This window comes from Sardina pilchardus, chromosome 5 (genome assembly GCF_963854185.1).
Source record: "Sardina pilchardus chromosome 5, fSarPil1.1, whole genome shotgun sequence".
In the NCBI taxonomy this organism is placed as follows: Eukaryota; Metazoa; Chordata; class Actinopteri; order Clupeiformes; family Clupeidae; genus Sardina; species Sardina pilchardus.
In genome coordinates, this window is record NC_084998.1 from 33221159 (window position 1) to 33234910 (window position 13752).

The window sequence follows — 13752 nt, forward strand, 5'->3', positions numbered from 1 at the left end:
TATAGTGCCAAGCAAAGATTCTAGAATCTTTGGTGCCAAGTGTCCTCCAGAGTGTCGTCATAGTCATTGTGATGTCATAATAGCAAATGCTACAAAGTTCTGGTGACATCATAGTAACTATGGCAACCTTTTATAATAGATGTCAAAAGCTTAAAAAGCCTTCATTTTACCTTGGACAACCGAAGCGAGTGCAGGTGAGTAGGCAAGTCTATGCCAATTTTTTGGGCAAATTTCTCCATACATTGTCCAGATAAAAGCTATTCTCACCCAGTGTATCTCTTCAACAGAATTGAGTTACAGATATGAACAATATCGTGGTAATCCAGAGTGGATAGGAGGAGCTTGGAGATGACGGAGGGAAGAGGGGCGGAGGCTGGGCATGTGGACCGTCTCCTGATGGTGGCCGGGTCAACGGCATACACCATCCATGCCCCACAGGAGCTTCACCTCAGGGGCTACAAGATTAATGACTTCTACACAAGCCTGGACAGGTGAGTCAGACTCCTGGGCAGGTGTTCATCAAACAAATTGTATTGATTTATTTCTTATGATTCATTCATTTTATTTCTTAATATAAAGTCTGCCTTAAAGCAGATAAAGAAGTCTCACGGTTGAATGTCCGTTGTAGTCAAGTTAGCTGTTTGCATTTGCATTTGCTGCTGTTGTTTCAAGTGACTATACGGCCAGGATTCTGGTCACCATGCCAAGCGGCCCTTGTCTCACCTCTATCCGTACAGGAATCACTCTTGAAATTAACTATTGATACGTATCATGGTTTACTGGTATGCCAAACAATATGCAAGTTAAATGGGGAAACAGCCTATCCTCACCCTTCAGTGTAGGCAATGGAGTGCAGCAGGGGGGGCTTCTCCAGCCCTACTCAACCTATACATGGACAACCTGTCAAAACAGTTGGGGAAGTGTAAGACAGGTTGTCTGATGGGGAACACTTTGTTAAACCACCTGATGTACACAGACGATTTGGCTATTATGTCCCCCAGCAGCTGTTGGATACATGCTCTGAGTATGGGGTTGAGTTTGATGTAGAGTATAATGCAAAAAAGAGTGTTGTATTGATATGTAGGACTAAAGAGGATCAGAAGATGCACTTTCCAATGTTTTACTTGTCAGGGCAATCCCTCTGTGTATCTAGCTGTACAAAATATCTTGGGCACATCATCACTGACAAGATGGAAGATGATGCTGATATGTAGGCTATAGACAGAGACGAATGTTGTATGTCCAAGCAAATATGTTGGTTAGGAAATTCCATCATTGTTCTGATGATGTCAAAGTGAGCTTGTTTCGTGCATACTGCACCCCTATGTATGCAGCTCCATTATGGGTCAGCTACAAAAAGGAGACTCTGTGCAAACTTCAGGTAGCATATAATGACTACATGAGGATACTGTTGAAAAAGCCCAGGAGTAGCAGTGCAAGTAAGCTCTTCTGTGACTCAGGGCTAAGCACTCTACAAGCTCTCTTGAGGGACCTAATGTTTAAGCTCAGGTCCCGACTTGATGGGTCACAAAACTGTATTATAATGTTGCTTACAAGCCCCAGGTGCAGCTCGGTCAGATATGAATCACATTTTTGGAAACATTAGTATGGGTGATTTTTAAGACTATGAACTGTATGTTTGTATATGTTTCTATTCCTTTTTGATGTTGTATGTCTTACTGTTGGGCCTAGAGCCTGTAATAAAGTTTATATATTGAAAGCTGAACTATATCTGACAAATGATAATGTATCTGTGTTTGATATCATATCAGTGCGAGAGGTAAGAGGGTCTGAGCTGTAGAATTGTAAAATAAGTGTATTTGTTCTGTAGTCTAGGAGAAAATGGTCTGTGTTCTGATGAAGAACACTTCCATCACTCTTTGTAGTTGATAAGCGATACCCTGTGTAGCCCATGGTGTTTTCGATTTTAGCTAGTTGGATGGCACGTAGGCGAGTAAAATAGTGATATTTTAAATCTAAGCTATCTGAATCCTGGGATATGCCCGCTTGACAACAGGAGAAATAATCAAACTAATGACTGGCTTTTGGCCATAGCAACCAGCCATTTAGAACTAACGACTGGCCTTTGACCATAGCAACCATCCATTTAGAACTAGTAACGGCAGTTTCCAGTTTGTCCTGCAAGTTTACAAATTAGTTGATATGTGGCGGAAAGAATTAGTTCTACAAACAAGACAGTTTTAGCGATGGAAACATTTACATTATGATAGGAAATTAACAATACACAAGAGGCAACAGTGGAATAAAATTATAAACAGGAGATAAGCGGGATAACGGCCTTCGAGATGACCTGTTCGATGGAAATAATGTCTTGGCGGAGGCAACGCACGTCGCCAAAGTTTTTTGAACTGTTCAACTCTACCTCATTGAAGCGCCGGATAAGACAGAGCACGTATTTCAGTTTGTATTTTCCGCCTTGCATTAAAGATATGTACAATTTTCAAATGAATGTTGCCATTTGGTGCATTGTAGGACCCAGGAGAGAAGGCCAAACTTGAGCCTGGATATGAGGCCACGGCTCCCCGACCGGAGTGAGCTGGAGAGGGACATGAGGGAGCTGGACAGGAAGCTGGAGGAGAGCAACAGGAGGTTGGAGGAGCTGCGCCAGGTGACTGAGGTTCAGGAGAGACTGGCCGCAGAGAGGAGAGAGCAGGAGGAGAGGGAGAGGGAGAAGGAGAGAGCCGTGCAGCAGAGAGTGGGGAGTCTGAGGACACTGAGGGAAATGTATCAGCTCATGCTGACCATTGGTCCAGACCCAGCGTCCTATGAGACGGAACTGAGAGAGTAAGTTAGCCGGGTGGCACTTCACTGTTTAATACTGGACCTACTGTACTAAATCTTAGGAATAGGCTGGGTTCAAATACAGTTGAACTTTTAGAAGTGTCTGATTGTTCATCATAATTGATTATAACTTCCCTGAGCATGTAGCCTCAATTGCAAAATCATGTCAGTTTATCCTTTACGACATTCGGAAGATCAGACCTTATCTAACACAAGATTCCACTCAGCTTCTTGTACAGGCCATGGTTATCTCCAAGCTGGACTATTGTAATTTACTGTTAGCTGGCCTACCTACTTTTGTATTAAAATTGATGCAGTTGATTCACATAATATGTGAATCTGTGTTGACTTGACTTAATGTCAAAATCCCAAAATGATATGAGGCGCTTATTTTTTTTCAGGCATGCTAAGCACGGTAATGCTGTGCACCTTGGGATCAGGGTCCAGCAACTGGAGGCTATGAGTAGGAGGGACCAGCAGATATGGAGAAAATTGGACAAAGAACGAATGGAGCGCAGTATGTGGATGATTGGATCGTTGGATGAAGAATTGAGACACCTCCAACAGCAAAGAGGACGTGTCCCTGAGAGGTTAAGCCTAGCTGATCATCTCGAAACTCAGCTGTGCGCCCAGGAGAAAGTTCAGCTGCAGGAGGTGCAGCAAACGATGGAGGAGTTTGTTAGGAGGGAGAAGGAGCAGACGACCCTAATTGATCATCTTAAAGCTCAGCTCCGTGCCGAGGAGAGAGTTCGGCTACAAGAGGCGCAGCAAGCGAGGGATGAGTTAGTCAGGAGGGAGGAGGAGCATGCAAGGCTAGTTGATGATCTTAAAGCTCAGCTCCGCGCCCAGGAGGAAGTTCAGCTGAAGGAGGCACAGCGAGCGACAGAGGCATTTGTTAGGAGGGAGAAGGAGCAGGCAAGCCTTGTTGATGATCTTAAAGCTCAGCTCCGCACCCAGGAGAGAGTTTGGCTGCAGGAGGAGCAGACAGTGAGGGAGGAGTTAGTCAGGAGGGAGAGGGTGCAGTCCATGAAGGAGGACAGGAGCAAAGAAGTTCACCATCTCAAGCAGAAACAAAGGACTGAGAAAGTGGATGAGCTCCAGGGAGAGAAGCAGGACATGAGAGAGATGGAGATGAAGAGAGAGGTGTCAGTCGAGGAGGAGAGAGAGTTGAGGAGGGTTGCCGAGAACACCACCTGGACATACAGTGATGAGTGGGAGGACACTGATTCGGATGATGTCTGGATAGACGAGATGAAGGAGGTCATTCTAGAAGACAGGAAGAAAAAGCAGGACAAGCGGGAGAGAATGCAGGCTGAACTGTACAAAAAGGAGGATGGAAAGAAAGAGGTGGAGATGGCAACCCCAAGTGAGTCAGAGAAAGAAGGAGAGGAAAAACTCCAGGAAGAGATCGAGGAAGTGAGAAAAGAAGAGATGGAGAGAGAGGTGGCAGTCAAGCAGGAGAGAGACAGAGAAGAGTTGAGACAGAGAGAGAGAGAGGAGTTGAGGAAGGCTGCCAAGAACATCACCTGGATGTCCAGTGATGAGACAGAGTACGACAACAACGAAAGCGACACTGACTCTGATGATGTCTGGATGGACGAGGAGGAGAAGGAGGTCATTCTAGCAGCCAGGGAGAAACAGCAGGAGGAGAGAAAAAAGAAAGAGATGGAGATGGAAAGATTGAAAGAGGAAGAGAGAAAGAAGAGAGAGATGGAGATTAAGAAAGAGGAGGAGAGGAAGCAGAGAGAGATGGAGGTGAAGAAAGAGGAGGAGAGAAAGAAGAGAGAGATGGAGATGAAGAAAGAAGCGGAGAGAAAGAAGAGAGAGATGGAGATGAAGAAAGAAGAGGAGAGGATGAGAGAGATGGAGATAGAAAGATTGAAAGAGGAAGAGAGAAAGAAGAGAGAGGTGGAGATAAAGAAAGAAGAGGAGAGGATGAGAGAGATGGAGATAGAAAGATTGAAAGAAGAAGAGAGGAAGCAGAGAGAGATGGAGGTGAAGAAAGAGGAGGAGAGAAAGCAGAGAGAGATGGAGATGAAGAAAGAAGAGGAGAGAAAGAAGAGAGAGATGGAGATGGAAAGATTGAGAGAGGAAGAGAAAATGAAGAGAGAGGTGGAGATTAAGAAAGAGGAGAGGATGAGAGAGATGGAGATAGAAAGATTGAAAGAAGAAGAGAGGAAGAAGAGAGAGATGGAGATGAAGAAGGAGGAGGAGAGAAAGAAGAGAGAGATGGAGATGGAAAGATTGAAACAGGAGGAGAGAAAGAAGAGAGAGATGGAGATTAAGAAAGAGGAAGAGAAAAAGAAGAGAGAGATGGAGATAAAGAAAGAAGAGGAGAGGATGAGAGAGATGGAGATAGAAAGATTGAGAGAGGAAGAGAAAATGAAGAGAGAGATGGAGATCAAGAAAGAGGAGGAGAGGATGAGAGAGATGGAGATAGAAAGATTGAAAGAGGAAGAGAGGAAGAAGAGAGAAATGGAGATAAAGAAAGAGGAGGAGAGGATGAGAGATATGGAGATTAAGAAAGAGGAGGATAGGAAGCAGAGAGAGATGGAGGTGAAGAAAGAGGAGGAGAGAAAGAAGAGAGAGATGGAGATGAAGAAAGAAGAGGAGAGAAAGAAGAGAGAGATGGAGATGCAAAGATTGAAGGAGGAAGAGAGAAAGAAGAGAGAGGTGGAGATGAAGAAAGAAGAGGAGAGGATGAGAGATGTGGAGATAGAAAGATTGAGAGAGGAAGAGAAAATGAAGAGAGAGATGGAGATCAAGAAAGAGGAGGAGAGGATGAGAGATATGGAGATTAAGAAAGAGGAGGAGAGGAAGCAGAGAGAGATGGAGGTGAAGAAAGAGGAGGAGAGAAAGAAGAGAGAGATGGAGATGAAGAAAGAGGAGGAGAGAAAGAAGAGAGAGATGGAGATGCAAAGATTGAAAGAGGAAGAGAGAAAGAAGAGAGAGATGGAGATGAAGAAAGAAGAGGAGAGGATGAGAGAGATGGAGATAGAAAGATTGAGAGAGGAAGAGAAAATGAAGAGAGAGATGGAGATCAAGAAAGAGGAGGAGAGGATGAGAGATATGGAGATTAAGAAAGAGGAGGAGAGGAAGCAGAGAGAGATGGAGGTCAAGAAAGAGGAGGAGAGAAAGAAGAGAGAGATGGAGATGAAGAAAGAAGAGGAGAGAAAGAAGAGAGAGATGGAGATGAAGAAAGAAGAGGAGAGGATGAGAGAGATGGAGATAGAAAGATTGAGAGAGGAAGAGAAAATGAAGAGAGAGAAGGAGATTAAGAAAGAGGAGGAGAGGATGAGAGAGATGGAGATAGAAAGATTGAAAGAGGAAGAGAGGAAGAAGAGAGAGATGGAGATGAAGAAGGAGGAGGAGAGAAAGAAGAGAGAGATGGAGATAGAAAGATTGAAAGAGGAAGAGAGAAAGAAGAGAGAGATGGAGATGAAGAAAGAAGAGGAGAGGATGAGAGAGATGGAGATAGAAAGATTGAGAGAGGAAGAGAAAATGAAGAGAGAGATGGAGATTAAGAAAGAGGAGGAGAGGATGAGAGAGATGGAGATAGAAAGATTGAAAGAGGAAGAGAGGAAGAAGAGAGAGATGGAGATGAAGAAGGAGGAGGAGAGAAAGAAGAGAGAGATGGAGATAGAAAGATTGAAAGAAGAAGAGAGGAAGAAGAGAGAGATGGAGATGAAGAAGGAAGAGGAGAGAAAGAAGAGAGAGATGGAGATAGAAAGATTGAAAGAGGAAGAGAGAAAGAAGAGAGAGGTGGAGATAAAGAAAGAAGAGGAGAGGATGAGAGAGATGGAGATAGAAAGATTGAGAGAGGAAGAGAAAATGAAGAGAGAGATGGAGATGAAGAGGGAGGAGGAGAGAAAGAAGAGAGAGATGGAGGTGAAGAAAGAGGAGGAGAGAAAGAGGAGAGACATTGAGATGAAGAAAGAAGAGGAGAGGATGAGAGAGATGGAGATAGAAAGATTGAAAGAGGAAGAGAGAAAGAAGAGCGAGGAGTGGCTGAGAGAGGGAAAAGAAAAAAGGGAAGAGGAAGAACTCCAGGAAGAGAGCCATGGAGTAAGAAAGGAAGAGATGGAAGTAGAGATGGCAACCAAGCAGGAGAGAGAGAAGATGCAGGCTCACCTGGACAAAGACGAGGACGAAGGAAAGAAAGATGTGATGGAGGTGGTGAAGCTGGAGGGGGCTTCTGAGATGTGGACCTGGATGTCCAGTGATGAGGAGGACGACAACAGCGAAGGTGAGATGGCCTTTGACCATCTCTGGACTCAACTGTCAACCAGCAAAGAGAAAGAGATGGAAGAAGAGAGAAAGAAAGATGAAGAAATGATTTGATTTTAAAATGTACTTTATTACAAAGCGCAGCACAAAGCTTCAGTCACTCAATACAAGCAGCAGTTTTACCCGCCCCGCCTGTGTCTTGTGTACTTAAAACCAAGAATAAAAACTTCTAGGGAAAATGTTGCATCAAACCCACTAAACAAGCGCTGCAGAATGAGGAACAAAGGCCTCAATCTAACACACTGTGAGAAAGCAAACAAACAAAAAGGACATTCATGATAGACAGAAGAATTTACTCAGGGTTCATACACATTTCCACCAGAGAATTTCCATGACTTTTCCATGATTTTTTCACAAATTTTCATGACATTATATTTCTCAAAACCTCACATCAACTAGTGCTACATTAATAATAGATATGACGCATGAGATAAGGGAATGCTCACAAAACGTAAAAATTTGCCAATCAGTTGTGACGCAAATGTGAAACATTACCTGCCCAAATGAGATATGTTTCTGAGTTGCAAGTTTCCATGACTTTTCCAAAACTTTTGGGGTGTTTTTTGTTTTCCAAAACCTTTCCAGGCCTGGAAACTGGCTTTTTTAAATTCCATAACTTGTCCAGGTTGTTTAAAAACGTATGAATCCTGTTTACTGAAAGAAAAGAATTGACAGCCACAGCCCTGTGAAGTATTCTCCACTGTAAATCGCCCACTATTTTGACTAAAGGTGGTTTGTAAAGAACAACGTTGTCTTCAAGGCGCTAGGGTTAGGCATGAGTTAAGGTTAGGGTTAAGGTTAGGATAAGGCTTAAGATTAGGTGTGTGAGGGATTGCGCAGTCGCCACAGGGATGCCAGGATTTAGATTTCTCCAAAAATCGAACGTTGGGGGCTTGTAGCACCGCATTATGTAATAACACCGCATTATGTAATAATGTAATAAATGTGCACGCCATTATGTAATAATTGCCGCATTTTGTAATAATATGCCGCATTATGTAATAAACTTCTTGAACGCAATATGTAATACATTTTGCTGCATTATGTAATAAGTTATTACATATTGCGGTTGTTACTACATAATGCGGTTGTTGCGTTTTATTTTTTTGCCAAATGTAACAATTGGTGCATTATGTAGTAACCAACCAAAATTGACATTTTCATTGATTAAACACAGCATGATAATGTGTATTTTACTCAAAAGTGATAGGTAAGGGGACAGTATGTCAACTATCGCTCAGCTTACATTGTAACAATCCACCTTTTAACTTTGGTTGTGCTCATTTAAACGCACAAGGGGTTCTTTTCAATTAATATTTGCAGTGATATTAGTCATGAGATCAAGTTTGGAGGTAAGTGCTTTTGATAGTTAACCAATTTATAAAATTGTCAAGTAAATCTCTGTCTTTTTTCAAGCAGCAGCAAAGATAAGGCATACAGCACCAAATAATTAAACATGGGCTGTGCACAAGATGGGTGTGCCATGCATTCTGTTTTCTGTTAACAGATATTATTATATTATTGGCTAAGTTAGCTGGTGTTGACATAGCCAACTGTAAGCTAAGCTAACACATATTAACATAAAAGGTTTTCTTTTCAAGTTCATTGAGGACACAGTATCTCAGTCTAAACCCTGCTTAGTTTGTAGTACAACAAAATAAAACAAAATTAATAATAATAGATATAGCTGCAAGCGGCGATGGCGGGCCGGGTCATTTCAGAATCTAACAAAGCAATAGTAATTGTTGGTGGGCATGTGCATGAGCAACACACATGCCCACCAAATTTGGTTAATTTTCATCAATGTTTTTGTGTCAACCACAACAGACAACAGGCTAGGTGGCGCTATAGAGTCCCTAAGCCACACCCTAGGCCAGAGCTCTGTTTCTGACTAGCGGTAGTAATAACACACAAGCTCACCAAATTTGATTCATTTTCGTGAATGTATACGTCAACCGCAACAGGTAACACACTAGGTGGCGCTATAGAGTCCCTAAACCACACCCTCGGCCTGAGCTCTGTCTCTGAATAGCTATAGCAAAACACATGCCCACCAAATTTGGTTCATTTTCGTGAATGTACGTGTCAACCACAACAGACAATGCGCTAGGTGGCGCTATAGAGTCCCTAAGCCACACCCTAGGCCAGACCCAAGGGGGCAGGCATATTCCCAGAAGTAGAGACACAAATTGAGCTGGTGATCAACACTCTGCTAACTCCCATGGACGGCCATATATTGCAGATTTTTTTGCGATCCCATAACTTCATGTAACATGTGCCCTGTGTCACCCTTATAGCTTCTGTGTATTCTATAGGGCAGGGGTATTCAATTAAAATTCAAAGAGGTCCAGTTACTAAAATGTCCTCCCGGCAAAGGTCCGAATCTTAAATTGTCACTGAAAATAGAGTAGGCTACCCTGAAGTTAATAAAATCAATAACGCATGTACATTTCTAGGCCTATTTAATTTATTGTTACATTTCAAGTGTTTTCAAAGTAATATGCTTGTAACATACCAAAAAGTCTTAACTTGAATGGTACTTGAATGCAAAACAATACTGTAGGCTAGTTGTCTTTAGGCTACTAGGCCTACATTTCAAGAAAGACAGACAACAGACACTGAATTTATTCTGAATAGAATAAATATAAAGTGCAAAATAACTTTGAGCAGCCTGAACTTAGGGCCTATTTCAAGCAGCCTAGGCCTAATGTAAAACATTCCGAATCTTTTGAATAAAATAAAAGTGGAGCTTTAAGAAAAGAAAAAAAGACCTTTGCATACTGCGTTCTAGTATCCTCTGCTAATAGTTCAGATGTTCTTGAATCTTGTTGTTGAAGCTGACAATGGGATCTGTAAAGTTTCTGCAGCCGCATTAAGCACTCATTCACAGCTGCTGTCCCATCGCTAAATGCTCTCTTGTGTTGCATCAAAATCCACGCAATCTTTAACGAACACTAATTTGCCTGTACATGCATGCGTGATCACACGAGTAGACCTGTCATAGTGTGCTTTCAATTTGATAATTATTATCCTACCTCCGCCGAGGAAAGTAATGTTTTCATCGGGGTTTGCGTTTGTTTGTCTGTTTGTTAGCTCTCGGAGTGCTGTTCAAGTTTTACTTGCCCTCACTGCGGACTTCTGCGTGTACCTTTCCTCTAACGACCCGTGTTTGATCTCAGTGACGCACGCTAACGTCGCCACAGTTTCACAGCGCATATTTACAGCAACACGAACGTATTGGTCCGTCCGTCCATTCATCTTTAAAAGTTCGGTTTTCACCATCATTTTTGAGCAAGCCATTTTCTCTCATCTCCTCTCTCTCCCGCTAGGCCTATTCTCTGTTGCTGAAAGGTAAACAATCGAGTTGATTGGCTTGGCTACGGACGATGCTCTTTGATAATATTAGGCCGACAATTTCAACGGGTCCGGACAGCACCGTCACTGGGTCCGGACCCGGACCGCGGTCCGCCATTTGGTGATGCCTGCTATAGGGTATCGAAGGCAAAACTAATTCACGTCTTCCCCGTATATAACGTTGGTTTCCCGCAAAGAAGTATAGTTAGCATGTCGGTTGGAGGGAAGCTAACGGTCGACAGGAGATTCCCCGTAATGTTTGGAGAAGAAGCTCAGTCCAGCCTGCACGAAAATCATGACAGAAAGTCATTCGCAAGATCAGTGAAAAAGTGTGTAGCCTACGGTAGCCTACTGTTTGATAGGGTAAAGCATTACCTAGAGGCAAGTAAACATAATAATAATATTAAAAACGAACGTTAATAATGGATTGACAGTTGTTTGGAAAATCCCATCTATCAGACGAGTTACAGCAATGTACAGGATGGCTAGCGTCACAAAATGAGTACGAGTCTGCGCAGTACGATGGAAAGTAAACAGATTTTTGTTTCAGCCCCCTTCCATTGAGAACAACGGAGTCTGTTTGTCCATTTCTTTTAGGTCTATGGCCAGAGCTCTGCCTCTGACTAGCAATAGCAATAACACATGTGCCCACCAAATTTGGTTCATTTTCGTGAATGTATGTGTCAACCACAACAGACAATGCGCTAGGTGGCGCAATAGAGTCCCTAAGCAACACCCTAGGGCCTAGGCCAAAGCTCTGTCTCTGATTAGCGATAGCAATAACACACAAGTCCACCAAATTTGGTTCATTTTTGTGAATGTTTGTGTCAACCACAACAGATAACGTGCTGCTGGGTGGCGCTATAGAGTCCCGAAGCCACACCTTAGGCCAGAGCTCTGTCTCTGACTAGCAGAAGCAATTCCACATGTAGCTGCCAAGTTACATCCAATTTAAAACCTTTTTTCTGCCTATAACACCAACTTCCTGTTTCTTAATAAGACGCCATAATTCAAACCTTCGCCATTTCCATATACTTCGAAAATTAAAAAATCTGGTCGCAATTCCTCTTGAGCAACCCCTCAAGATTATTTTAGTCCTTATATGACATGATTCTGATAAACCGTCTAGGAGATTTTTTTCAACATATGTGATGTGCAGAAATCATAATCATAATCATAACTCTATTTCTTCTAAGATTCACTATAAAGTTTAAATGTAAAATTGTTTAGATTAAAGGGATAATCCAGAGTGAAATGCACTTTAGATCAATTTTTTGGACTATTGGGAGTACATACGTTGAGTTGACACCAAAATCATGTCATTCGGATGTATTTTGAGAAAGTTCGAGCCCACCGTTTTTAGCCAAAACTCGTTAGCCTGGAAGTGACGCGGGCATGTCCTTTCGCCGCTACAAAATGCTATTTTTATACCTCTTCTACTGTTCCAAACAACACTACACTTACGTGGTAGTGAGTAGAGGATCCCTAAAGCCAAGTATCCCCACGTCTTTATGTGGTCGGATAGAGAGTCCAGAATAAATTTAATCGAGTCAGTACCTTTCCGGAAATGTCGCAGCTTTAACAACACTTTATTAACATTTCCGGAAAGGTACGGACTCGATTAAACTTTCTCAAAATACATCCGAATGACATGATTTTGGTGTCAACTCAACGTATGTACTCCCAATAATCCGAAAAATTGATCTAAAGTGCATTTCACTCCGGATTATCCCTTTAATAGAACTCACATGTCCACCAAATCTGGGCCATTTCCATGAATGTATGTGTCAACCACAACAGACAACACGTTAGGTGGCGCTATAGAGTCCCTGAGCCACACCCTAGGCCAGAGCTCTGTCACTTAGTAGTGTTACCAATTCCACACATTGCTGCCAAATTTCAAGAGTTTTAGAGCATGCCAAGTTGGTGAAAAAAGGCAAAACGTGGCCCGGAAGAAATTAATCTGAGCAAAAACAATAGGGCCTTGCACCTACGGTGCAGCCGCTTCAGCACCTCGGTGCTCGGGCCCTAATAGCTTACGTTTAAACATTGCCTTTCCACTAGCAGGCCTAGCCTAGCCAGTACTGAGTCCCAATCAGTACCTTGCAGGAGGAGCAATATCAAGTAGTGGCTTAGGCTAAGTGCCTGAACAGCATAAATCAAATGGAATTCTGATAGGCAGTTTCCTCCATATACTGATAGTTTGGCTATATGTGTGTGAAATGTGAGTCATGGCCAGTTTTACTGTAGGTAAAGAACATTGTTAAAATTCACTTTATTATTCTGCAGTTCCATTTTGTGATCAGTGTGTTAGGCTGTATGTTGCAGCTGAATTGTTTTTCATTTAGTTGCTTAAATACTTAATTGCATTGTTACATTAATACTTATTTGTAGTTTTGAGTAAAATACACATTATCAAGCTGTTTTCAATCAATGAAAATGTCAATTTCGGTTGGTTATTACATAATGCACCAATTGTTACATTTGGCAAAAAAATAAAATGCAACACCCGCATTATGTAGTAACAACCGCAATATGTAATAACTTATTACATAATGCAGCAAAATGTATTACATATTGCGTTCAAGAGGTGTATTACATAATGCGGCAGATTATTACAGAATGCGGCAATTATTACATAATGTCGTGCACATTTATTACATTATTACATAATGCGGTGTTATTACATAATGCGGTGCTACAGGGCTTAAAACACCATTGAGCACTGTGCCACGGTGTGTCATCCTCACTCTTCAAGTATTTTTTGTTAAACACTTTACACATGCATGATGATGTCCCAGTGACAACATAAAAAAAAGTGAAGTCGAAGAGAGTAGACATGAACTTTCTCCCAAAATGGGTGAAAGCACAAGTTGGGGAAAGAAATCAAGCTCATCAGGGCACCCCTGTATACAGTAATCTTCTAACAACTTGATCTCATCTGTGGTGCAGATGTTACGCCACTTGTCAAGCAGTTGCAACACCACCCGACATGAACTGAAACCCAGGGAAATAGTGACCCCCCTCACATTTCCAAAATCAGAACCCGAATCAGAATCTATTACATTTTTCAAAGACACAATTTTTGAACTAAGAAGCATACAGAAGGTCATGCCCAATGTCCGTGGGTTGGGTCAGGTGCCTGCCCTCAGGGATGTCATGTGCTGCCACAACTTCAGCAGGTGGAAGTAGGTCCAGAGGTATTCTGGGTGTTCGCAGGTTGTTCGCAGATTGTTCGCAAACAGGACATCAGGTAATGTTGCACACAATTTTGCACACAACACGGTCCCTTTCATTTTCCACAGCTTT

At 42.4% G+C, this 13752-nt stretch overlaps 1 protein-coding gene across 1 annotated transcript; it reads left to right on the plus strand.

Moving 5' to 3' along the window:
* Positions 1-348: 348 nt before the first annotated feature.
* Positions 349-7113, plus strand: LOC134080918 (trichohyalin-like; the record flags this gene model as incomplete). Its single annotated transcript, XM_062537531.1, has 5 exons — positions 349-491; positions 2494-2629; positions 3424-3584; positions 4008-6690; positions 6748-7113. Coding segments are annotated over exons 1-5 (3489 nt in total), but the record flags the coding sequence as incomplete, so codon positions are not given.
* Positions 7114-13752: the final 6639 nt, after the last annotated feature.